The sequence below is a fragment of the Hippoglossus hippoglossus genome, chromosome 7 (genome assembly GCF_009819705.1).
Source record: "Hippoglossus hippoglossus isolate fHipHip1 chromosome 7, fHipHip1.pri, whole genome shotgun sequence".
In the NCBI taxonomy this organism is placed as follows: Eukaryota; Metazoa; Chordata; class Actinopteri; order Pleuronectiformes; family Pleuronectidae; genus Hippoglossus; species Hippoglossus hippoglossus.
In genome coordinates this window covers 10843831-10871109 of record NC_047157.1, presented here as the reverse complement: position 1 = coordinate 10871109, position 27279 = coordinate 10843831, and the positions used below count along the sequence as shown (strand labels likewise).

Here is a 27279-nt window from a genome sequence, read left to right as displayed (position 1 = left end):
TTTAATAATATATATTTAAAATATAAGTTTTATGATTAAAGATGTAAGAATTTTTTTCTTTTTCTTCAGCTGAAATCCTTCTCCGGTCCCTCTCTTCCCGTGACGTCAGCCTCTCCCTTCCTTCCAGTATCTCCTTCTGATGCTAGCACAGTTAGCATTCGCCCTTTAGCCTCCAGCAGCTGTCGGTGGCAGTCAGTCAGCGAGATACAGAAGCTCAAATCGTGGCAGCGGCAGCTCATAGAGGGACTACCGGTGGCAACAGAACCTGCCACTGATTTGTAAAGGCAGTTGTCGCGATATGAGGCAGCTGTCAGTTGCCACAGCTGTTTGGGGACAGTTGCCACTGCTGCCCCCCTGTTTGAGGGCAACTACGTATTCCCTGAGGTTTATACCTAGTTTATGAATGTTTATCAGCCTGTTACTGTTCTGAGCACCAACAAATATTCATCTGTTTTTCTCCACTTGTATTGTGAAACATGCTCGTTTATATGGCTGATTTGTACTGATTCTGCTTAAATGCTGTTAATGCTTTGCCTAAGTTTTGTGTCATTAAACTGAAGCTTGAAATAACACTGCTGCCAGGCTGCCTTAAGGCACCTGCTGTGGCAGCTATCACCTTTGTTTGGAGGCAGCTGCCTCTGTTGCCACACTGTTTGGAGGCATCATCCTCTGTCGCCAGACTGTTTGGAGGCATCATCCTCTGTCGCCAGACTGTTTGGAGGCATCTGCCTCTGTTGTCACATTGTTTGGGGGCATCTGCCTCTGTTGTCACATTGTTTGGGAGCATCATCCTCTGTGCCAGACTGTTTGGAGGCATCATCCTCTGTCGCCAGACTGTTTAGAGGCATCATCCTCTGTGCCAGACTGTTTGGAGGCATCATCCTCTGTTGCCAGACTGTTTAGAGGCATCATCCTCTGTCGCCAGACTGTTTAGAGGCATCATCCTCTGTGCCAGACTGTTTGGAGGCATCATCCTCTGTTGCCAGACTGTTTAGAGGCATCATCCTCTGTCGCCAGACTGTTTAGAGGCATCATCCTCTGTGCCAGACTGTTTGGAGGCATCATCCTCTGTCGCCAGACTGTTTAGAGGCATCATCCTCTGTCGCCAGACTGTTTGGAGGCATCTGTCTCTGTTGTCACATTGTTTGGGGGCATCATCCTCTGTGCCAGACTGTTTGGAGGCATCTGCCTCTTTTGCCAGGGTGTTTGGAGGCATCTGCCTCTGTTGTCAGGCTGTTTGGAGGCATCTGCCTCTGTTGTCAGGCTGTTTGGAGGCATCTGCCTCTGTTGCCACGCTGTTTGGAGGCATCTGCCTCGGTTGTCAGACTGTTTGGAGGCATCTGCCTCTGTTGCCAGGGTGTTTGGAGGCATCTGCCTCTGTTGTCAGGCTGTTTGGAGGCATCTGCCTCTGTTGCCACGCTGTTTGGAGGCATCTGCCTCTGTTGTCAGGCTGTTTGGAGGCATCTGCCTCGGTTGCCAGGGTGTTTGGAGGCATCTGCCTCTGTTGTCAGGCTGTTTGGAGGCATCTGCCTCTGTTGCCACGCTGTTTGGAGGCATCTGCCTCGGTTGTCAGACTGTTTGGAGGCAGAGATTTGGACTAGTTTGCGAAAGTTTAGTTACATGTTATTGTTCCGGGGAATGGATGGTTGAGACGCTGTGCCTCTGCCTCACTTCAGACTCCTAACAGCAACACAGAACAATGTTTTTTTTTTCAAAGCCAAAGAAATCCAGTCTCCATGGAGAAAGAAGTTGACTAGTCAGCACATTATGTAGATCAGATGTTCTTTTTGTCTCTCAAGTATTGTGTCCTCATATTTCTTAGTTATTGTGTTTTTGAACTGCATTTAAAAATTAAGTGATATTGCTGTTGGATACGTGTAGGCTATATTACATGTTCTGCTGTTGAGGACATCATTATTACTTTGCACTGTAACGCACACTTCACTGCATTACCATCTTTATATTCCAGCATTTCCATGTGTATATTTATGTCGCCTATTGTGTATATCTTTATCTGATTTAATATCTGGTCTTTTTCTGCAGATATGCAAATCAGATAGTTTCTGAATGTATTGTTAGTTTCCATTTATATGCAAAATTAGTAGAAAATGTCTTTCCTTCACTTGTTTTTAGTCTAGCAGCTTTAGGTCTCACAGTAGAGAAGGTGTGTTAGCCTATAGTGTGCTATATTACAAATACTAGGTCAGTTGTACTTTTTGATCCACAGAACAGTTTCGGGGCAAATCATGTCAAGACTGCCAAGGAAATGTAACCAGTTTTCTGAGACAACAGGAATGGTGTGTCTTTCTGTGTAATGACCTTTACCGAGGCATCATTTTTAGATGTTGATAGAGACTTGAGCTGTTGTTGAAATGATGTACAACAATCTGGTACACACGAATGTGGTAGGACTTGGCAGTGATGTCAATGGAACATGATGCTTAATGCCTGTAACTGGAACACTGCTTTCTTTTCAATGAGTTACATAAAAAGACAAAAATTTGCTATGACTTAACTCCTCTGTCTGAAATGATGATGGTGAGAAGCTGTTATTAATGTATCATTAGCCAATTAATGTTCATGCCTTGTGAACTTCAACGATTTTTTTGTATTAAAGTCACTTTAACCAAGTCCTTACTACAGTACCTTTGCTATCAGTGACACATGTAAAACCTGCTGTTTGTGTCTGTTATTGCAGCTCTGTAGCCCTTTTTAAGGTTGCATTATTGACATTTACCATCACTGACACAATATGTCATTACAATAGACAACGCTATAATTTAATGCTTTAATTTAGTTATTATGATCTGCATTTGAACACATTAGTCAAACATAAAGAAAATACAATGTGATTATTTACACATTTTGAATGTCTATCTGTCATCAAAAGCAACATTTTGTTTATTTTCCAAGTTGTACTTGGAAACCTTGGTGGAGATGTACATGAAATTACTGGTTAGCCAGGAAAGTATAAATAATAGTTTGCTTCAATATCAGTACATTTTATTTATATAAATGCTGAAGACATGAGAATAAAACTTGGTTAAAAAGTCGTAGGTCAGTAGCTGCTTGTTGTGAACAGCTTCGTTTGTCATTTGTCTATATGCACTGATGCTTTTACACCATAGAAGTTCATAACTTTTATGTTCATAACATAAAAAAAATATTTTGAAGTTGAAGGAGTTGTGATGGAAATTCATCTTGAGATTTGAAATAATGAAATTCTCTGACTAGAGTTGCCTTTGAGTCTTTTTAATAGTAAGCTCTGCAGAGGTTACACAACAAGCACAGGTGCTCAAAATGGAACTGGCCACAAGTTCACAAAAGCCACAACAAAAGAGGCGTTTCATAAAACATAATATGAAAAAAAGACATGAAAGACAAGAAATCAGGTCAAACAACATCATCATCTTATTAACCATTATCAAAATTTAACATACTGTATTGATTGGCAAAAGTAACTCATATTAAAATGTGATAAAATGTTAAACGTCAACATACAGTATATCTAAGGTTGGAAATATCAATAGGTATCCGCTGCTGTTTTTGTGGAAAGAAAAAACTTCTTTTCCTGTAACTGAGCAAGCATTTAAAATGAAAATGGAAGGAAATCAGGTCAAACAACATCATCATCTTATTAACCATTATCAAAATTTAACATACTGTATTGATTGGCAAAAGTAACTCATATTAAAATGTAATAAAATGTTAAATACAGTATATCTAAGGTTGAAAATATCCAGTAAAAACCTTTTAAATTCTTGCTTATCTTCAACCCTGGTACTTTGCGTACGTACAGGGTCACATCCACCATGGAGAGGTTCTAGAACATCGATGCATGGTGGGGAGGTGCAATAGGTATCCGCTGCTGTTTTTGTGGAAAGAAAAAACTTATTTTCCTGTAACTGAGCGAGCATTTAAAATGAAAATGGAAGGAAATCAGGTCAAAGAACATCATCATCTTATTAACCATTATCAAAATTTAACATACTGTATTGATTGGCAAAAGTAACTCATATTAAAATGTGATAAAATGTTAAACGTCAACATTCAGTATATCTAAGGTTGAAAATATCCAGTAAAAACCTTTTAAATTCCTGCTTGTCTTCAACCCTGGTACTTTGCGTACGTACAGGGTCACATCCACCATGGAGAGGTTCTAGAACATCGATGCATGGTGGGGAGGTGCAATAGGTATCCGCTGCTGTTTTTGTGGAAAGAAAAAACTTCTTTTCCTGTAACTGAGCGAGCATTTAAAATGAAAATGGAAGGAAATCAGGTCAAACAACATCATCATCTTATTAACCATTATCAAAATTTAACATACTGTATTGATTGGCAAAGGTAACTCATATTAAAATGTAATAAAATGTTAAACGTCAACATACAGTATATCTAAGGTTGAAAATATCCAGTAAAAACCTTTTAAATTCCTGCTTGTCTTCAACCCTGGTACTTTGCGTACGTACAGGGTCACATCCACCATGGAGAGGTTCTAGAACATCGATGCATGGTGGGGAGGTGCAATAGGTATCCGCTGCTGTTTTTGTGGAAAGAAAAAACTTCTTTTCCTGTAACTGAGCGAGCATTTAAAATGAAAATGGAAGGAAATCAGGTCAAACAACATCAACATCTTATTAACCATTATCAAAATTTAACATACTGTATTGATTGGCAAAAGTAACTCATATTAAAATGTAATAAAATGTTAAATACAGTATATCTAAGGTTGAAAATATCCAGTAAAAACTTTTTAAATTCTTGCTTGTCTTCAACCCTGGTACTTTGCGTACGTACAGGGTCACATCCACCATGGAGAGGTTCTAGAACATCGATGCATGGTGGGGAGGTGCAATAGGTATCCGCTGCTGTTTTTGTGGAAAGAAAAAACTTCTTTTCCTGTAACTGAGCGAGCATTTAAAATGAAAATGGAAGGAAATCAGGTCAAAGAACATCATCATCTTATTAACCATTATCAAAATTTAACATACTGTATTGATTGGCAAAAGTAACTCATAATAAATGTGATAAAATGTTAAATACAGTATATCTAAGGTTGAAAATATCCAGTAAAAACCTTTTAGATTCCTGCTTGTCTTCAACCCTGGTACTTTGCGTACGTACAGGGTCACATCCACCATGGAGAGGTTCTAGAACATCGATGCATGGTGGGGAGGTGCAATAGGTATCCGCTGCTGTTTTTGTGGAAAGAAAAAACTTCTTTTCCTGTAACTGAGCGAGCATTTAAAATGAAAATGGAAGGAAATCAGGTCAAACAACATCAACATCTTATTAACCATTATCAAAATTTAACATACTGTATTGATTGGCAAAAGTAACTCATATTAAAATGTAATAAAATGTTAAATACAGTATATCTAAGGTTGAAAATATCCAGTAAAAACTTTTTAAATTCCTGCTTGTCTTCAACCCTGGTACTTTGCGTACGTACAGGGTCACATCCACCATGGAGAGGTTCTAGAACATCGATGCATGGTGGGGAGGTGCAATAGGTATCCGCTGCTGTTTTTGTGGAAAGAAAAAACTTCTTTTCCTGTAACTGAGCGAGCATTTAAAATGAAAATGGAAGGAAATCAGGTCAAAGAACATCATCATCTTATTAACCATTATCAAAATTTAACATACTGTATTGATTGGCAAAAGTAACTCATATTAAAATGTAATAAAATGTTAAACGTCAACATACAGTATATCTAAGGTTGAAAATATCCAGTAAAAACCTTTTAAATTCCTGCTTTTCTTCAACCCTGGTACTTTGCGTACGTACAGGGTCACATCCACCATGGAGAGGTTCTAGAACATCGATGCATGGTGGGGAGGTGCAATAGGTATCCGCTGCTGTTTTTGTGGAAAGAAAAAACTTCTTTTCCTGTAACTGAGCAAGCATTTAAAATGAAAATGGAAGGAAATCAGGTCAAACAACATCATCATCTTATTAACCATTATCAAAATTTAACATACTGTATTGATTGGCAAAGGTAACTCATATTAAAATGTGATAAAATGTTAAATACAGTATATCTAAGGTTGAAAATATCCAGTAAAAACCTTTTAAATTCCTGCTTGTCTTCAACCCTGGTACTTTGCGTACGTACAGGGTCACATCCACCATGGAGAGGTTCTAGAACATCGATGCATGGTGGGGAGGTGCAATAGGTATCCGCTGCTGTTTTTGTGGAAAGAAAAAACTTCTTTTCCTGTAACTGAGCGAGCATTTAAAATGAAAATGGAAGGAAATCAGGTCAAACAACATCATCATCTTATTAACCATTATCAAAATTTAACATACTGTATTGATTGGCAAAGGTAACTCATATTAAAATGTGATAAAATGTTAAATACAGTATATCTAAGGTTGAAAATATCCAGTAAAAACCTTTTAAATTCCTGCTTGTCTTCAACCCTGGTACTTTGCGTACGTACAGGGTCACATCCACCATGGAGAGGTTCTAGAACATCGATGCATGGTGGGGAGGTGCAATAGGTATCCGCTGCTGTTTTTGTGGAAAGAAAAAACTTCTTTTCCTGTAACTGAGCGAGCATTTAAAATGAAAATGGAAGGAAATCAGGTCAAACAACATCAACATCTTATTAACCATTATCAAAATTTAACATACTGTATTGATTGGCAAAAGTAACTCATATTAAAATGTAATAAAATGTTAAACGTCAACATACAGTATATCTAAGGTTGAAAATATCCAGTAAAAACCTTTTAAATTCCTGCTTTTCTTCAACCCTGGTACTTTGCGTACGTACAGGGTCACATCCACCATGGAGAGGTTCTAGAACATCGATGCATGGTAGGGAGGTGCAATAGGTATCCGCTGCTGTTTTTGTGGAAAGAAAAAACTTCTTTTCCTGTAACTGAGCGAGCATTTAAAATGAAAATGGAAGGAAATCAGGTCAAACAACATCATCATCTTATTAACCATTATCAAAATTTAACATACTGTATTGATTGGCAAAGGTAACTCATATTAAAATGTGATAAAATGTTAAACGTCAACATACAGTATATCTAAGGTTGAAAATATCCAGTAAAAACCTTTTAAATTCCTGCTTGTCTTCAACCCTGGTACTTTGCGTACGTACAGGGTCACATCCACCATGGAGAGGTTCTAGAACATCGATGCATGGTGGGGAGGTGCAATAGGTATCCGCTGCTGTTTTTGTGGAAAGAAAAAACTTCTTTTCCTGTAACTGAGCGAGCATTTAAAATGAAAATGGAAGGAAATCAGGTCAAACAACATCATCATCTTATTAACCATTATCAAAATTTAACATACTGTATTGATTGGCAAAGGTAACTCATATTAAAATGTAATAAAATGTTAAACGTCAACATACAGTATATCTAAGGTTGAAAATATCCAGTAAAAACCTTTTAAATTCCTGCTTGTCTTCAACCCTGGTACTTTGCGTACGTACAGGGTCACATCCACCATGGAGAGGTTCTAGAACATCGATGCATGGTGGGGAGGTGCAATAGGTATCCGCTGCTGTTTTTGTGGAAAGAAAAAACTTCTTTTCCTGTAACTGAGCAAGCATTTAAAATGAAAATGGAAGGAAATCAGGTCAAACAACATCATCATCTTATTAACCATTATCAAAATTTAACATACTGTATTGATTGGCAAAGGTAACTCATATTAAAATGTGATAAAATGTTAAATACAGTATATCTAAGGTTGAAAATATCCAGTAAAAACCTTTTAAATTCCTGCTTGTCTTCAACCCTGGTACTTTGCGTACGTACAGGGTCACATCCACCATGGAGAGGTTCTAGAACATCGATGCATGGTGGGGAGGTGCAATAGGTATCCGCTGCTGTTTTTGTGGAAAGAAAAAACTTCTTTTCCTGTAACTGAGCAAGCATTTAAAATGAAAATGGAAGGAAATCAGGTCAAACAACATCATCATCTTATTAACCATTATCAAAATTTAACATACTGTATTAATTGGCAAAGGTAACTCATATTAAAATGTAATAAAATGTTAAACGTCAACATACAGTATATCTAAGGTTGAAAATATCCAGTAAAAACCTTTTAAATTCCTGCTTGTCTTCAACCCTGGTACTTTGCGTACGTACAGGGTCACATCCACCATGGAGAGGTTCTAGAACATCGATGCATGGTGGGGAGGTGCAATAGGTATCCGCTGCTGTTTTTGTGGAAAGAAAAAACTTCTTTTCCTGTAACTGAGCAAGCATTTAAAATGAAAATGGAAGGAAATCAGGTCAAACAACATCATCATCTCATTAACCATTATCAAAATTTAACATACTGTATTGATTGGCAAAAGTAACTCATATTAAAATGTGATTAAATGTTAAATACAGTATATCTAAGGTTGAAAATATCCAGTAAAAACTTTTTAAATTCTTGCTTGTCTTCAACCCTGGTACTTTGCGTACGTACAGGGTCACATCCACCATGGAGAGGTTCTAGAACATCGATGCATGGTGGGGAGGTGCAATAGGTATCCGCTGCTGTTTTTGTGGAAAGAAAAAACTTCTTTTCCTGTAACTGAGCGAGCATTTAAAATGAAAATGGAAGGAAATCAGGTCAAACAACATCATCATCTTATTAACCATTATCGAAATTTAACATACTGTATTGATTGGCAAAGGTAACTCATATTAAAATGTAATAAAATGTTAAACGTCAACATACAGTATATCTAAGGTTGAAAATATCCAGTAAAAACCTTTTAAATTCCTGCTTGTCTTCAACCCTGGTACTTTGCGTACGTACAGGGTCACATCCACCATGGAGAGGTTCTAGAACATCGATGCATGGTGGGGAGGTGCAATAGGTATCCGCTGCTGTTTTAGTGGAAAGAAAAAACTTCTTTTCCTGTAACTGAGCGAGCATTTAAAATGAAAATGGAAGGAAATCAGGTCAAACAACATCATCATCTTATTAACCATTATCAAAATTTAACATACTGTATTGATTGGCAAAAGTAACTCATATTAAAATTTGATAAAATGTTAAATACAGTATATCTAAGGTTGAAAATATCCAGTAAAAACCTTTTAAATTCCTGCTTGTCTTCAACCCTGGTACTTTGCGTACGTACAGGGTCACATCCACCATGGAGAGGTTCTAGAACATCGATGCATGGTGGGGAGGTGCAATAGGTATCCGCTGCTGTTTTTGTGGAAAGAAAAAAGTTATTTTCCTGTAATTGAGCAAGCATTTAAAATGAAAATGGAAGGAAATCAGGTCAAACAACATCATCATCTTATTAACCATTATCAAAATTTAACATACTGTATTGATTGGCAAAAGTAACTCATATTAAAATGTAATAAAATGTTAAACGTCAACATACAGTATATCTAAGGTTGAAAATATCTAGTAAAAACTTTTTAAAGTCCTCCCACTGCCCTGTCTCCATAGACTTGGAGAGTGGTGGGTGGAGTCTGAGATGGGCCTGATCGTTGATTGGTGGAGTCTGGTCTCTGCACATCATATGGAGGAGGGTTTTGTCGTAGGTGAGGAGGAAGGCAGGCGTCGAGGAGAGGACTGCCACACCCTGTGTTTTATTTTCAACTTTCTCAGTTTCCTTCTTGTCAACCTTAGCCATCTGTTTAAATGTTTGTTTTCTGTCCCTACACTCTGCCTCTTTTCCCACATTTCAAGACACTTCTTATTATCTTCTATGTCTTTCCACATTGTGACCTTGACTTTTTTCTTGCTTTTTAATTCTTCCTCTCTCTCGAGGAGTTTCTCTCTTAAAAGTTCAATTTTGTTTTCGACACTGAATGACCCGTTATGAGGAAAAGCAAAGTCTCAGGACCATATTGGAAGAAAATGTCACACTTTCCCGTCCTCACTCTTGCAACCATAAAGCCCACCATTTAGACTTTCTGTATGAAATCGTACTCATCCACAATTTCTACATCCTTATCAATTAAGTGTATGAAATCTTACTTTGCTTTAGTTGCTCTCAGACGGTGTGGCGGCAGTGACAACTGTCCCAAACTGCAGTGACAACAACCCCCAAGTGTTTGTGACAGCTGCCTTCAAACAGTGTGACCTTTAAGGCAGATTACTCTAAACAGTGTGGCATCAAAGGCAGCTGCCTCCAAACAGTGTGACAACAAAGGCAGTTGCCTCCAAACGGTGTGACAACAAAGGCAGCTGCCTCGAAACAGTGTGGCAACAAAGGCAGCTGCCTCGAAACAGTGTGGCATCGAAGGCAGCAGCTGCCTTACATATCAGTGGCAGTATCTGTTGACACCGGAAGTGCCTCTACGAGCTACCGCTGCCACGATTCGAGCTTGCCCTTACTGCAGTCAGCCCGAGCCTTGGTGCGTCTGTAATCCTCCTCCCTCCCGAAGGAAAAAAAACTGTGAACGGCTGGGTCGTTACCTCGGAAGCCAGCTGCTTCACCTCTCCGGGCCACCTGCAGTACAACGTTGTCGTCCTCCCCGTCACGACAGGAAGAAGCCCTGGGACATGGCCAGACCAGAACAAATCTTGGTGCTAGAGCCACAACACGAACTGAAATTCAGAGGTAACGCTGGAGCAGAGGGCCGGGTCCTGGCCGGGGGCTAGCTAGCTAACCTAGAAGCCCTCAATGACAGCTAGTGTGTGTATTTATGCGTTAACCACTCAACTTTGTACCGGTGTCTTTATTTGTTGTTGCTATTTCGTCAAATTAGACACACCTAGCTAGCCGCACTATGCGTTGAAACAGGTGAACCGACACTGTGCGCGACGATGCTAACCAGCTAGCATTCAGCTAACCTAGCTACTAGCAAGTGAAACTGCTAGCTGTCATTGCAGCGTCAGGGCAGGCCCACCGTCCCATTTCTCTAGTTCGGACTCCTATGGTCCCTGCCTCTGTCTTTTATCCACTGACAGCAGGTGAAACGACACAGAAATGTGGTCTGATTCCTGACATGCACCGTGTGATCGGTGCTGTCACCATTACCCGGCTGTCAAACAGGGAGTATTCTTGCATGTGCTAGGACCGGGGTGTCATTGCTTAGCCTTATCACTATATTTCACAATTTCATAAGCTAGCAAGCTGCCAGTAGGAGCTTTAAACTCCACTCAAACTGTGCAACCTGAATTCCTTTACAGATTTTCTATATCCGGGCAGAATGACTGTGAGAATGCAGGCTGAGCTGTTGTAATTCCAGGGATAAATGCTGTTTTCTGTGTAGAACTGCCTTTGGGTGTGATAGAGCTGGAGAAATGGGTCAAGTGATGGCCTAAGGATCAGTCAGTGGTAGGCTGTTCACTGATTGATTATTAGGGGAGGATCCATCCTGTACACCCACACACTGTAGGTGATGAGTGCAGAAGCTCATTGAGGTTGTTTGCCCGACACAAATTTCCACAACCAAGGTTTAGTCATTGAATCAAGTTGAACATTCACGTCCAGAGTCATGCTCATATGTCTCCAAATGCACCTCTGGTTTCCACAGCATCTGCTTTATGGCTAAGGGCGGGGCATAAATAAAATAATAAATCTGTGCGCACTTTGCTGCTCTTTCCACTGTTTTAATGTTTAATGTGCAATGTTTATGGCAGACTGGATTCCCTCACAAACACCACTCACATATACATCCTTGCAGACACACGATGTGTCTGCAGTTGAGCAGACAAGCCTCGGTGAAACCTTTGAGTGCTCCCTCCATTTAGATTTTGATTGATTGATTGAGGTAACACAAGTCATACTCACAAATGCAACTACAAGACGAATCTGCGCGTTCACTCATCTTCTCCATTGTCACTGTGCTCTTTTTCTCTGTCTCCCCCTCAGGCCCATTCACAGATGTGGTCACTGCCACTCTGAAGCTCACCAACCCCACAGATAGAAATGTGTGTTTCAAAGTCAAGACAACTGCACCTCGCAGATACTGCGTGCGCCCAAACAGCGGCATCATTGACGCTGGGAACTCCGTCAATGTTTCTGGTTCGTAACAATTTTTTGCATCCTCTGGCAACACAGGTGATAAAGTTCAAACCCACAATGTGGTGTTCACATTTCATTTGGACAGCTGTGTGATACTGACACGGTCATGAGGTGATCTTTAACACTGGTTTTAGACAGTACGAATAGATTTAGAATAAGTATTCATTATTCAAGGGGAAAAAGTCACAACTATTCTGGATCTAATGGCAGAAGGAGAGAGATATTGATCATTTTATGCCACAGCGACAGTCAAGCTATCATCTAAATACTTAGTCCCATGTGTAGGGCTGCAGCTGTTAATTATTTTAGTACTCAAGTTTTTGATCAATTATCCTATCAATCAAATAAGAAATCAGATTTTAAAAATTACTTTTGCCTTGTCCCCAGCGACCCAGTGGGTTTATGTTACAGACACAGACCAGGTACATATATATATGATTGACATATATACCTCTTTAGAATGGATAGAAGTTCGACTAAACGCCCATAACAATCATTTTCACCTTAACCAAGAACAATTCCATCACCAAGCAGCTAAGTCAGCATGTTAAAAAAAACACAAACTGTACATGTCCACAAAGCCGGTATTGACTACATGATACTTCTTTAGTCATTCTACTGATAAGTAATTTAGCCACTTGAGGTTTGAGCTATTGTCATAAAGCACATCAGTAACATCTATGCAAGTGCTGTGTAATAATAATCTACACAAAAACATGTAGAAATACCTTCACAACACTTTGTTTAAAATATTTGATGAATAAAAGATGATGGAAATATAACGCTGTAGTTAAGTGTGAAATGTTATTGAAAATATACCATAATATTCAGCTTGTAGAATCATTTTGTTGTTAATAACCTTTGTATAAAACTAAAATGTCTTTTATAATTGTCATAATTATTTTGTCCGTGCTGCCCTGCAGTCTCCTGGTAACATTGATGTTTATTAGTTATTTCTGGTGGAAACCTTCACAAGTCAGTGAGTTTGAATTGAACAATAAGATACAAAAGAGTTTAGAGTTGTTATTTATTCCCAGCTCTCTTATATCTGTGTTTGGATTAAAGTAAAATTCTTCTTTTTTAATTTCAGTGAAAACTGAACCTCTTACATTGATCAAAACCAGAATCATTCAAATCTCCACAGACTACACTGATCATTCAAGCATAAAAATGCTAATTTCAGGAAATACAGTCAGTTCTCGAGGAGTAAGAATGTCATGCTGCAACTCGGATCATAAACCTGACCAATGTCTTTTCATTCACGGGTTGCATAATAGTTGTTATTGGGCAATACAGGAAGTTGGTCTTTCTCTAATGTTCTGGCTCTCCATTTTTCCATTGTGTTTGACCACAGTTATGCTACAGCCTTTTGACTACGACCCCAATGAAAAGAGTAAACACAAATTCATGGTGCAGTCCCTGCTGGCTCCATACGACATGACCGACATGGAAGGAGTTGTGAGTATTACAGCATTAAATCTGATTTGGCAAAATATTTTGTACAAAGCAAAGGATATATCTTTGAGTATGTACTGATCTACTGACCCTGAATTTTTACTTGATGATCACACTGGAGACATCACAATCACACAGTACCTCCAGCCGAACTCCGGAATATTGTATACAGTTTATATCCGTCTGTCTCTTTGTGTAGAAGCTATTCTTGAAAGATAGAAAGACCTGAGGCTAAAGAATCTCCGTATGAATCTTCACAGAATTTTCTTTCTGTCTGTTGTTCACTCTTGATTTTTGTCATTCACAGTGGAAGGAGGCGAAGCCTGAAGAGCTGATGGATTCAAAGTTGAGATGTGCTTTTGAGATGCCTCTAGAAAATGACAAAACTGTAAGTCTTAATTAAGTCTTAATTTTTCACTCTGGCAATTTTTCCTATTAAAGAGCACTCGGGCATTGAAGCAACACAACATAGGATATACTGAGCAACAGCGCCCTCTGAAGCCATACACAACAACACAGTGGTTCATTCTGTTGTGCTCTGTCCACGCGATTAAGTGGTTTTCATGTAGAGTCTATCAATGTCTCGACCACAGCCCTGACTGTGCCTACTGAACCAGGGCTAATACCCATAATCCCTGGCTTCCTGAACCAGAAGAGCTGCCACCATCACAAATACACAGTTGTCTCAATAAATATTGGCGTTAATGCTAGTATTTAATGACATGGATGTGTTTTTAACTGATCTACAGTTCGGCATTACTCATGAACTTGCTGAGCCTGATTCTGACTATTTAAGCTGCAACTACCAGTCAGTTACACACTTCTTCTATCGTACCTGCTCACTACAACTACATAGAGCAAAAACAAGTGTGAGGTTTAGATGCGCAAAAGATTTTCTCACATCCCCATCTGATCTACAAACTTAGAAATGTTGCATTTTGTATTTGATATTTTAAATTAATAACTGAAGCAATTTAGGTCCATTGGATAAGATCTTACTGAAGAAAATCAAGACACTCGCAATAGCATGTGTCCTCAGTTATTTTCTCAATCTCCTACCCATCAGCAGTAAATCACTGTGTATCACCCATTACATGTTTTATTTATTCATTTATGATTTTTTTATCTGTACTTTCATCTCACTCCTTGCCATGTCTCTGCATGTCTCTTCATCCCCTTCCCTCCTCTCCCTCTGCTCTCACCCCGTTGTCCACCCACACCCTGACTCTTTCCACAGCATGAGAGTGAAAGCAACCAAACTATCTCTTCCTCTACCTCCTCTGTTAAGACTGAGCACTCCGTGCTGCCCAAGTCAGCCAGCGCCTCGCTGGATGATGGAGAGGTGAAGAAGATCATGGAGGAGTGCAAGCGGCTGCAGATGGAGGTGCAAAGGCTACGGGAAGAAAACAAACAGATCAGGGTGAGACGCACAAGATTAAATTAACTCATTAAGACCTTAACTGTTAAAGCAAAACATTAGTTGATTAAAGCATTGAAAACGACCCACTAAAACCAGAAGATTTCTGAAGAGCTACATTTTCCAGCCCTAGAAGCAGATATTGAAGACATTAAATAAGAAACATTTGATACCTTAAACATGTGCCTTTCATTGTAGTTTACCTAAACTTAAAAACATGTCTCTTACCGTCTGAGCATTGGTCAGCAGGTCGGTCGGTCACATTGTCTGGGTCTGAATCTTCTTAATTGTTATTTTCATCTCTGTTTTTGTCAATGAAGCTTCTGTCATCTGCTTCAATATCTCTGCCTTCGCTTAAATCGTCAGCCATTGTCTGAAATGCTACTGTAAAAACTTTTTTGGCTAAGAATGCCAACAAACAAACTACATTTCCAATAGTATATTTTATCATTCTTGCAAGTATTTCAGTCACAGGACATTGTAAATGAGACGCACATGTCTCATCCGGCTCTAAGGGGAGAAGTACACATACGTCTCACCGGGTGATTAGGGTATATAAACATATGCTGCATCCAGTCTAAATGGGACAATCTGTCCTCGGCTTCGTCCACACAAATATATTGAAAACTTCAGTATTGCGTTTTGGTACCAACAGGCAGAAATGGAAACTTTTAGAAACAGTGATGCAGCCTGATTGGGTCTCATCAGTCTGGACTTGATTGACAGTGGTGAATACAAAAAGTTGCGACTCCTTTAGTAACACTTCAAACTCGTCATTTTAATTTTTTACTTTTTTACATTAAAATGTTTGTGGTTTGAAAAGCAAGTTCCAGATCATCTGGAGTAAAATTACAAGGTGAATAACTTTGATTTTGAACGTATATATCTGACTCCTCTCTTCATTGCAGGAGGATGACGGGCTGCGGAAGAGAAAGGTGACGTCAGTGGCCGCTTCTCACTCCTCCGGCATGGCAACCTCGGCTGTGAGGGACGAAGGCCTAAGCACCCGTGTCCTGGCAATCTGCGTGCTGCTCTTTGTCATTGGAGTCATCATTGGCAAGCTGGCCCTGTAGAGACACAGATGGACAGAGCACAGGGACGGACGGGCGGCGTGCTTGGACGAACACGCGTCAATGACGGCAACAGGGATGTCTTCTGGGTTTATGTTGATTTCTCTTTCTTTTCTTTTTTTTACATTTAAGGCAATATCATGATGGTTTGTCTGGATGGAAAATAATTTAATGTATGAAAAGAAAACGAAGGAAGGTGATCCCAAGTTAAACCATGATTGCAAACGTTTTTGTCACAGGTCTTGCCTTTTCCTTTGTTTTGTGAAATGATCTCTGATCTGTTCTTTCCGTCCACCCCTCTTTCCTAAATGATCCTCCACAACTTGCACAGGTGTGTGGAAGTAGCTTCACGCTGGCTGAATGTCTGAAGTCTTTGATTTATTCTTTATAGATACATTAGTCTCCGACTTCCTCACTCACATCGTCTCTAAGAAAGCTCTAACACTCCTCTGATAATCTCTCTTCCACTTAATACTGATGATCTGCAAAAAGTGAAAACAAGTAATCAGTGAAAGACTTTATTTCCTCGACTCGACTGTGTATCTTCTTCTAAACAGTAGGCGGTTAAAATGTGAGCCGGTAGAGGCCATGCATGTGTGTGTGTGTGTGTGTGTGTGTGTCTTATGGTTTTGCCTCCTGCAGGAGGGCTCATGTGACTGCGTGGGGATGTTTGTATGAGGAAGCCTGAAACGGTAAAATCACATGCTGTTTTAGAACAAAGGAAGAAGGGTGGTGAAAAAATACCTGTCATCTGAACAGATTTCCTGTACACAACAGAAAAATGGGGTTGATAAAACTTTTGATTTTAGTTCCTAACCAGACCAGGAATAAGAATTCAACAATCTATTCTCAGGCCCTTTTTAAAATGGTGGGTCCGTAAAATCTAAATAATGATCAAGAATTTCTGCTGCGGTAATCTAATTCAAAAACAGAGCTGTAATGAAGTTTAAGGCGTCAGATTTTTCCAAGTTAAAGTTAAAGTTACAGTTCCCAGATAATTTTACTGCCTCAGGTTGCCAGAGAGTGGAAAAAAAGACCTAATTTCCCTCTGAAACCAGTGAACATATCAAGTAAAACCAACTCTACATCTTCAGCAGTTAGTCACATTGTTTGATTTCACCCATGGAGTATTGTGTGTCCTCTAGTGTATCACATTGGTTTGTTTGCATTTTTTCTCCCTTACATTATTATGTAGCCACGAAGCTTCTGTTGTTTATAATATTCAAATGCACTATATTAAAGTGTCCTCTCTGCAGTTTGCATGAAATGACCTGGGTTTATTATGATTATTATTATTTTGAGTGTTGAAATCATATTAGCAAAACAAAAAAATTGCTGTCTTTAAAAAAAAAAAAGGGACCATCTTGAGTCTGGGTTATCGGCTTGTGTGTGTTTTCTTTCATTTCAGTCATTTTATTTCTGTTGGAGACAAGGACAGAGGTTGTGAGATAACAGAGACAACACAGCTGTATTATCTCGGTTATCACGTGGCCACCTCAGCAAAATTGGTTGTTTTGAAAAAAAACTTTGTGTATTTTTCGTTGCGTGAGGGAGCTCGGGGAGCAGAAACGTGGGCGGCTGGGAGGAGGACTGACCTGTGAATACACACTACATTAAAGAAAATAAAAAAAGGCATCTATGCTTCAGACTACACATGCAGAGATACAGTCAATGTAATCACACAGTAATTGGATACTCTTTTGTATGTACATAAAAATAAAGAAGACTTCAAAAGATAACTGGCAACGTTATTAACATACTGTAGTAAAGGAAGAAAATGAGTAAACAACCACCATGGATCATGTAGCATCATAATGAATTAAAATACATAAATCCCCAACTGTCTGATTCTGTGAAAACTTTACTGTTTTTTTTCCTCATGTGAGTTGGACTGTGTGTGTTTGTGAAAAAAAAGTTTGATAGAAAAAGCCAATAAATGCATCTGAAGTGCACAAAGCTGATAACATTAAATGGCCACCTTACAGATGAAGATTAATTTACTCCTCACAGCTTTTCATGATCATTTCATCAAGCTGAAGTGCTTTGAGAACATGTTTTATAAACAGACAGGGTCTCCTGGTTGGTCTTAACATGAGAGGACATTGGTTGCACTGTGGGAACAACATGATCCAGTGTTTATGAGGTCTTGATCCACACTAGGAAGCAAAGGTCAACATCTCTCTCCTCTGCTGCCTTACTTCTCTCAAATCTCTGTTGCAAGTCACCCAACTTCCAGTCTGGTTCAAAACTGCTGAGGTACCACATTAAGACCCAATGATCCCTTCCAGGCATGTTTGAGGAGATGCAGTACTAGTTGGTGATTTTGATAATTTGTGTCGCAGGTTTTCTTTTTAGATTCCACACCACAGTTGTACCTCTGGTCAAACTAATGTCTGATGAGTTTAGAGAATAAACTAATTCATGACCAGAGTTTCATTAAGGTTTATAAAGCTGTCTATAGTCTTTGGATCTAAACAAAAGCTATGGATATTCATTAAGTAAACAGAGAAATATATCCAACATTCACTGCATCTAATGGCTATTTTTATTATGGATCAACTTGGAATTTGATCCATGCTGAGCGTGCCTGAGCCCACCTGCAGGTGGATCACTGACTTCCTGACAGACAGGAAGCAGCGCGTGAGGCTGGGCAAGCTTGTCTCTGAGCCCCGGACCATCAGCACTGGAGCCCCACAAGGCTGTGTGCTCTCCCCTCTACTCTTCTCCCTCTACACAAACTACTGCACCTCCAGCCACCCCTCTGTCAAACTCCTGAAATTTGCAGACGACACAACCCTCATTGGATTAATCTCCAATGGGGACGAGGCCGCCTACAGAGAGGGAGTTGACAGCCTGGCTTCCTGGTGCAGCCAGAACTACCTGGAGCTGAACGCCCTGAAAACTGTAGAGATGGTAGCAGACTTCCAAACCCGTCCCCCTCACCATGTGCGACTCCCCAGTTAACACAGTGGAGTCTTTCAGATTCCTGGGGACAATAATTGCACAGGACCTAAGGTGGGCAGAGAACATCACCTCCACCATCAAGAAGGCCCAGCAGAGGATGTTCTTCCTGCGGCAGTTGAAGAAATTCAACATGCCGCAGAAAGTGATGGTGGAGTTCTACACACCCATCATTGAGTCCATCCTCACCTCATCAATCACCGTCTGGTTTGCTGCCTCCACTGCCAAGGACAAAGGCAGGACTGCAGCGGATCATTCGGTCAGCCGAGAAGGTCATCGGCTGCGACCTGCCGGCTCTCCTAGACCTGTTCCACTCCAGGACCAGGAAGAGAGCAGGCAAGATCATTGCTGATCCTTCCCATCCCGGTCACCACCTATTCCAGAGACTCCCATCCGGCAAAAGGTTCCGGGCTATCAAGACCAAAACTTTGCTCCACCTGAACAGTTTCTTCCCCATGGCAGTGGGGCTCAAAAACAAGTCACAAACAAGTCCCTTGCATCATAATAATAATAAGCGTTATCACCATCATAAAATAATAGAAATAATTATTATTATTGTCATTCTTATCAATATTATTATCATTATATTATTATTATTATTATTATTATTAGGGCCCGAGCACCGAACAGTGGGAGGCCCTATTGAAATTGTAAGGCTTATTATTATTTTTATTTTTTTTCAGGCAAATGAATTGGCTTTTTGAGGGCTTTAACATGCTCAAATCGTTACCAACGTTTGCAGAAAATTTGAAAGTGGTGAAAATTTAGGTATTCTGGAGTCATTTTAAATGGGCGTGGCAAAATGGCTCAACAGCGCCCCCTGGAACGCAGCCCCTGAGTTCACATTGACCGATCTTCACAAAAATCGATACACAGGTGTATCATGAACAGACAAACAAAAAGTCTCAAGGAGCATTTTGAAAAATGCAACAGTGGCCATTTAGTGGCCATTTTTCACATTTTTCACATTTTTACTTTGACGAACTGGTCCCAGGGCTTTCATCAGATCAACTTCAAATTGAGATGAGTGTCATCTAAACAAGATGGAGATAAAAACTACCTCAAAGATCGATTTTTCGTCGGTGAAATTTGAAGCTCTGCAGGACCAGCTCATGGAGACAGAGGAGAAGTTGTCTGCTGAGCAGGAAAAAGTAAAATATCTGACCCAGCAGAACACTGAGCTTCAGGTACGTTACATCCGATCATTTTAGATTTGAATTATATGGATTGTAGGTTTGTTTCATGTTTTGACTTTGAAGAAGAAAATGCTGAAACATATGTCGTCTCTGTCTTTTCAGGAACTCACCTTGAAGACCGATGAGAACAAGGAGAAGAAGCAGGAGACGAAAGAGAGAGAAGGGACAGAAGAAGAGAAAGAAGAAGGAGAAGAAGGAAAGCGATGGGACAGAGAGGAGGAAGATGTTCCCCAGTTTTCTCTTTAATTATTATTATTACTTATAAAACTTCCCCAGCAGGTGGAGACAGTCGGCGCAACAAGCACCACCCACATGCTGTCAGTGCTCATTACGTCATCGGGCCTTATCCAGGAAGTAGAAAAACATCAACAATCCTCCAGGTTCAGACTGGGACAAGTGTCAGTGTGGTCCAGCCGCTGAGCCTCGTCCTCTCCGGCATTACGCACATTTGTTAGTTTCATTATTAATAAACAGTGTGTTTGAACGTCGCGGACATGTCGTTGTTGACTAAGATATTCGGGGCAGGAGGAAAAGGGGGAAAGGGACCGAGCCCGCAGGATGCGATCCAGAAGCTCCGAGAGACGGAGGAGATGCTAACGAAGAAGCAGGAATTCCTGGAGAAGAAGATCGAGCAGGAGCTGCAGATCGCCAAGAAGAACGGCACGAAAAACAAACGAGGTGGGACAGCAGCGTGTGGTTTTCTCCTGGTTTCTGCTTCGTGGCATCAAAAATGTCTGGTCAATAAACCCGAAGCTAAGTGTTAGCATGCTAGCTAAGTTAAGTGTGATCGTCATCACAGTCACTGTTAACTCCTTAGATCGTTGTGTGTTTTATTGCCTGTGTGTGAGATTTGATTATTGATTATCGGCTTCTTCAGTCAGGAATCTTCTGTTACCAACGTGTCTCTGCACATCACGTCTTCGTGTGATAGATCAGTGGCCATTAAACCCAATCAAAACACTGGATTAATGGTGTGGACATGACTGTGGACAGGTGTCCTACTGCAGAGAGACAGGCCATAACGATACTGACAGGGACGGGGACAAGGGTTGAGTACTGGAGTCTTAAAAGTCACTGACGGGGAGGTGGGCGTGTTTGCACCCTGGTCAGAAGTCTGTAGTGAAGCCTGCAGCAGGTCCTACAGCTCATACTGTCAGAACACATTTACAACCACTCATGAAGCTTAACTTTTAAAATACAAAGACATTAATCAACATGTAACAGGAAGCAAAGGTTAGCGGAAGAGTCATTTCAATTATGATGTGTACAATGCTGCCAATGAATACAAACAAATATATTAAGATAACATAAAGTCACATTAGATTGCAGTGTATATAGTAGAGTGATATGGATTTATTTGGGGCAGGAAGGAACGCTCTCAGAGTCTGAAATAAAAGTGTTGAATTACAGTTTGACTATCACAATTATTAAGTCTGCAATTAATGATTATTTCATTATTTTCTTGATTGGTGGATTAGTTTTCTGGTCCTAAAATGTCACTAACCAAAAGATATTTACATTATTGTCATTAGAGGAGCAAAGTGTCCAGAAAATAATCAAATTTAAGAAGCGGAAATCAGAGAAATTTGTTTGTTTTTTGTCATTAAAAAATACTCAAACCAGTTAATAGATTATCAAAATAGTTGGCGATGAATTAAGTGGTCGATTAATAATCAAATAAGTGTTGCAACCCTTAAATGTATCACTATTATAAGTGGACATTTAGGCCTGACTGTATTAACGATCACAAAGTCAAAAACAGTAAGATCAATTATCTGGGACTGTGAGTATATTATCCAAAGTGTATGGACAGTAGTTTTGAAGACACCTTGTCATGCAGGAACGTGTTGATTAAGGGTAGAAATTTGACCTGAAGGTTCAAAACAAAAGGTCAAAGTGTCACCACAGTCAACGTTGGTAATCCTTCCTGTGCTTTGATTACTTAAGGTACATTCCCTTTATTTACTACCTCCATGATGAGAATAAGTCAGCCCTGCATGATGCTCTCTGACACTGTAAAAGATAAATGGACTTGATGACTGTTCAACAGCACTTTAAAACGGCTCCGTCACACATTCAGGAGTGTGAAGGAAATATCGTGGGTTAGATTTCCCTACAGTTGAACTCCATGCAAAGCCACGCTGCGATTTTCCTCGCCACAGGAAGCAAAATGTTTTATTCACTTCCTCTATCGCACGGATTGAAAGTGAACGGGAGGCGGAGGTTCGTCACTGATACATTTGTGTATGTGTGAGCGGGCTCAGTGCAGTTTTGCCATTCACCCATTCACACACACATTCATACAGTGCATCTATGTGCAGCACTGTCTTTATCACACATCACTCACACACAGCCATCATGGGCTGTTTGGGGTTCAGTAACTTGCCCAAGGACACTTCGGCACACGGAATGGGGGGGCTGACATTCTGGTGAGTGGTTGACCCGCTCTCCCCTGTGGCAAAATAATTTCTACATTTCAGTCTTTTCCACCTCATCTCTCAAATGCTCGTCATATCTGTATTTAATTGTCCTGCTCGTTGTCCGTGCTGTGACTAACATGTCAGATTAATGTGTAAGTATGTTGTTAATGATTCCCGTCATCAAAACTATGATGTCACAGAGCGTTAAGCATGGTGCTGACTAACGCAGCAGACGTTTAACAACCCGCTCCCATGACAGTACTCTTCTGTTGAAGCACAAAACAATCCCCATGATTCACAGTTTAACTTCACATTTATGTTGTCAACCTGTCTCTACTCCTCGTGACTCGTTCTCCTCTCACCTCCCCTCTGTCTCTCTTGCTCCTCAGCGGCCCTGCAGGCTTTGAAAAAAAAGAAGAGGTACGAGAAGCAGCTCGCTCAGATCGACGGCACGCTGTCGACCATCGAGTTTCAGAGGGAGGCTCTGGAGAACGTCAACACCAACACTGAAGTTCTCAAGAACATGGGCTTCGCTGCAAAGGCTATCAAGTCTGCCCATGAAAACATGTAAGAGCCAACACGCTGTCAATGATCAGATTCCTCGCAACTTCCCTGATCGATCAATCCGTCTGATTGATCGATCAGGGAATTTGCGATCCAGATTAAATGGACAACATTAGTAGTTGCTCACTCTTGCTACATGCATCACTCAGGTAAATGAGGTTTGGTTAAAAGGGAGTCAAGTGTTTTCTGCTTTACTCAGATTTTGTTCCTCTCCTTGTTGTTAATGTCTCAGGGACATTGACAAAGTGGACGACCTGATGCAGAACATCACGGAGCAGCAGGAGCTGGCCCAGGAAATATCTGACACCATCTCTAAACCTGTCGGCTTCGGGGAGGAGTTTGATGAGGTCAGAGACGTGTTCTTTGTTCTTGTGAACACGATATTTCATGAACACCTTGAGGAAATTTCTATAAATTTGGTAAAAATGTTCAGTTTCACTCAAGAAGTCACTCTGACCGCATGTTCTTGTGAACATAATGTATCAGAAACACTCATGAGGAACTTCTTTACATCTGGCACAAACATTTGCTTGGATTCGAGGATGACCTCATATGTGTGACCTCGCAAAACCCATTTTTAGGCGTTATAAATAAAAAAAATTTTAAATGTGTTGGGAATACGCTTTCAAAGTTGGCATAAATGTTCATTTGGACTCATAGATGGATCAGATTTTGGTGGTCAAAAGTCAAGATCACGGTGTTTGTGTCCTCTTGAACATGACATTTCAAGTCTGTCTGTAGGGAATTTCTTCAAATGTTGTCACTTGGAATCAAAGATTAGATTAGATTTCAAAGGTTTAAAATATCACAGTGACCTCATATGAGTCTGGTAAACAAAATGTATGTAGACTGTAACTGCACTGGCTGGCGGAGGCATGCAACTACAGAACTTAGATTCTAGTTTTGTGGTTTATTCTAAATTCAGTTTGTTATTCTGAACTAATTCCTGCTGATGTGTCATATTTGGCTTCAGGACAATCTGACATTACAAACCTAGAAACATTATATTCACCGGCAAAGGTCATGATTCTTATTGTCCTGTTACTGCAGGATGGATTTTTTCAGCATCATCCTTAACGCTGCCATCTCAGGCTCAACACTGCTGACTGACCTCTGTGTTTCTTTACTCACTGAGGCTGTAGACTTCATTTTGAATGGTCTTATTCATAGCTCGACCTCACCACAGCTGATTATTGTGTCCAGTCATCCTGGGACGATTTGGGAGAAAATAATGAATACGTTCTTTCTTAATTTCTCAGTCAACTGACTTTAAGTATTTTAATATAACTCTCAGTGAAACATTTAACTCACCAAGTTTACTGACACACAAGATTATACCAACTAACCCTAGTGAAAGTTCAATTTAATTATCTCTTTTCTTTATTCGGATCATCGACTTTATGTTTTTGGTGTTGCACAAAATGGTTTGTGTTTTTCCTCATCTGCAGTGTTGCCGTGTTTGTGTGTTTCTCAGGATGAACTGCTGGCGGAGCTGGATGAGCTGGAACAGGAGCAGCTGGACAATAACCTGCTGGAGATCGGGGGAGCAGAGAACGTCCCTCTCCCAAACGTGCCTTCTACTTCATTACCTTCCAGACCTGGTGAGACACTTTCAAAAAATCTTTATTCCACAACCCTGACTGCTAAATCTTTTTCTATCAGTGAAAAGAATGGTTTAGTTTAGTCTTGTTTAAAGTTGGGTGGGAAGTTTGATGAACACACTATTAAATAAAATGCTGTTCTAGCTGTTTTATGACATGATCTGCAGAGAATATCCATACAATGGGGTCAGGACTTTCTCCAGAGTTGGCATTTTGCACATGAACAACACAGCAGGAGATTTTCCACTCAGGCGTGTTCAAAACAACACAGAAATCTCTGGAGCGTTCAGGTGAGGGGTGGCGCTGCAAGCATACAGCGCTGTAACAGCACTGTGTTTTGGTTTACAGCACATAAACACCATCCCTTATCACCAAAAGCTCTTGAATCTTATTGTCTTTCCAAGTAGACATTTTGTCTGCGTCTTCTATGTGTATGGCTCCTCTTTTTCATCCTGATACATTTGTATTCCGTCATTAACGCGTCAACTCAATTGAGGTGAATCCTCTGGGTAATCTCTGGCTGTTTTCTCACAGGGGCTTACCTGGAGATTTTACTAGGGGGCTGGCAGCAGAAATTCCAGAAAAAAGTCCAGAGCCCCTCACTCAAACATACTCTGGAGAATCAGAATCTGTTCAGTGCTCGTCTGAAAGCAGCTTCTGTTTGGTCATTATGTTGATTCCTGGGTCTAAAATCCAACAGACATCAACTAAAACATAACATAACATTATTTCTGTCTTTTCACCCCTAAAGCCAAGAAAGAGGAGGACAAGGACGAACTTGAGGACCTGCAGCGCTGGGCGATGGAAGCCATGTAAACGCAGCACCTGCCACATCATACCTGCATCAGAGAGGGAAGATGAAAGAACAATGGGGAAATGAATGGACTGATAGGATGTTGTGATGAGTGTTCTTCGTGTGTCTGCAGAGAGATAGCGTCTATTTTATGTAACACTAAAAAAAAAAGCAAATAATGCTGTAGTGTCTCTTTCTCCATCCCCTGCACTCCTGTTAAATGAATATGAGCCACTCGGCAGCTTTTATATTGAAGCTCTGTCACTTTACCATGGCAATTTCCATGCCCTTGATTTCAATACAACACTAGCATTTCCTGGTCCTTGCAGTGGGTAAGGCATTTCAACACCTTCCGAGCTCATATTGAAGTGTGCTATTATTGTTATGAGCTCAGTGGTGAAGTAATGGAGCTGTCGTGTGTGGCGTTGTGAACGTCACTGGATGACAGGTGGAAATTTGAATGAAGATTGATCTTTATTTATCTGTGTCTGACTCACATATTTACCTGTGTTTGTGGGGTAAAATCCACTTGATGTTTTATTTTATTTTTTCCTTATTGACAAAAATTATTTAACTCCCTGTTGTTTTGTCTTAATTTATTTGTTAACTGCACTGAAAAAAGGAGAGCAGCTGAGCATGCGCTGGGTGAAGAAGCTAGAGGCTGTGTGTGTTTGCCAGAATCTGAACCTCTTCTTTTGTATTAGGTTGTGTGCTTTGCCCTCCCCTTCCTACTTTTGTTGTCATTTCAATGCCCCCACCCCACAGAGACATTCTCACCAATGGTTCTTGTTATTTGTTGTAAATATCCCAAATGTATCTCTTTTTATATACTGTATTTTTGCTGTCACCAAGAGGTTCTGTTGAGGTTGTGTAAACTGAAGCATGCAACAGTGGGAAGTCACAACACACATCACAATGCACAGCTAGAGAGAGATGTTGAACCTAAAACTTTCCTCCTGCTCTGTCTGTCTCGGTCATCTCATAAAGGTTTCTATTTCAAATTGTATAATGTAAACAATAATAATAATATTAATAATAATGGTAGTACAATGTCTACAACATCAGCATTTTGGAGTTGAAAGAGTTAATTCCTTTAGTTTTTCAAAGTCATGATGTACATTTTTTACATGAAAAAATTGAAAAACATAACACAATGAAGGATGAAGAAGCATGTTTGCATTTCAGTGTTAATTTATCCAGATGATTTCGAAAATCATTAAAAGTTTTCAAATTATTTTATTGTACTGGATTTTCGTCGTTGTGTGATATCAGTGTATTTAGTGTAGTTTATGACCTGTTGCTTTACAGGCACTTCAGGCTCACAGAAATTATGTCATTATCAATTTATCTCGCAATTGCCTTCTTGATTGATCAGTTGAACTTTTGAAGTTGAAGTTTTCCTAGCCCTAGGTAAAGCTTTCATGTTGAATCTTTTGTCTGACCAGCACTTAAAAATGATCAAAGAAGACAAACAGCAAATCACACAGTATCAGAGCAGGTCTGGCATTTTAGTTTGAAACTGAATTAGATTATCACCCAAAATAGCCAATAGATTTGTTTTGCTGATTGACTAATCAAGTTATTGGTAAATGATTTCAGTTGTAATTTAAATGACCAAAGATCAACCCAGTGAGTGTGAACATTTTGGACAGTGAAACTTTATTTAAAAAATCTTGCAACATATGACTAGAAACACTTTATATAAATATACAAAACATAAATGATACTGTTAATTAAGCCTCTGTATAAAGCAACACAAGTTATAATATACATTAGAACAGGAAAACTCCCTGATTTAATTCATGTCAGTTTTGTTTGTTCAGTTCAGGTGTGCTCAGAAT

At 39.9% G+C, this 27279-nt stretch overlaps 2 protein-coding genes across 3 annotated transcripts; both read left to right on the top strand.

Annotated features, from left to right (window-relative positions):
• Nucleotides 1-10286: 10286 nt before the first annotated feature.
• Nucleotides 10287-17743, top strand: LOC117764557 (vesicle-associated membrane protein-associated protein B/C-like). 2 transcript variants are annotated; one of them, XM_034590434.1, is made up of 6 exons: nucleotides 10287-10551; nucleotides 11809-11961; nucleotides 13316-13419; nucleotides 13724-13804; nucleotides 14705-14836; nucleotides 15742-17642. In XM_034590434.1, exons 1-6 carry the CDS (start codon nucleotides 10494-10496, stop codon nucleotides 15904-15906), a joined length of 693 nt encoding a protein of 230 aa, XP_034446325.1. In that variant the 5' UTR covers nucleotides 10287-10493; the 3' UTR covers nucleotides 15907-17642. The 2 variants fall into 2 exon arrangements, with proteins under 2 accessions (XP_034446325.1, XP_034446324.1); XM_034590433.1 differs by having other exon boundaries at nucleotides 10305-10551; nucleotides 14654-14836; nucleotides 15742-17743.
• Nucleotides 17744-20398: 2655 nt separating this feature from the next.
• On the top strand, nucleotides 20399-26682 carry LOC117764558 (charged multivesicular body protein 4b-like). Its single transcript, XM_034590435.1, has 5 exons — nucleotides 20399-20738; nucleotides 22870-23047; nucleotides 23277-23391; nucleotides 24519-24645; nucleotides 25397-26682. The coding sequence occupies exons 1-5, from the start codon at nucleotides 20555-20557 to the stop codon at nucleotides 25459-25461; spliced, it is 669 nt and encodes a 222-aa protein (XP_034446326.1). The 5' UTR covers nucleotides 20399-20554; the 3' UTR covers nucleotides 25462-26682.
• The last annotated feature ends 597 nt before the right edge of the window (nucleotides 26683-27279 follow it).

Excerpts from the sequence above, each read along its gene's own strand:
- LOC117764557 (XM_034590433.1), top strand. The coding sequence starts at position 10,494 with ATGGCCAGACCAGAACAAATCTTGGTGCTAGAGCCACAACACGAACTG. Across the intron at positions 10,552-11,808 it reads ACACGAACTGAAATTCAGAG|GCCCATTCACAGATGTGGTC; the intron begins GTAACGCTGGAG and ends TCTCCCCCTCAG. Across the intron at positions 14,837-15,741 it reads AAGAAAACAAACAGATCAGG|GAGGATGACGGGCTGCGGAA; the intron begins GTGAGACGCACA and ends TCTTCATTGCAG.
- LOC117764558 (XM_034590435.1), top strand. The coding sequence starts at position 20,555 with ATGTCGTTGTTGACTAAGATATTCGGGGCAGGAGGAAAAGGGGGAAAG. Across the intron at positions 23,392-24,518 it reads TCGGGGAGGAGTTTGATGAG|GATGAACTGCTGGCGGAGCT; the intron begins GTCAGAGACGTG and ends TGTGTTTCTCAG. Across the intron at positions 24,646-25,396 it reads TTCATTACCTTCCAGACCTG|CCAAGAAAGAGGAGGACAAG; the intron begins GTGAGACACTTT and ends TCACCCCTAAAG.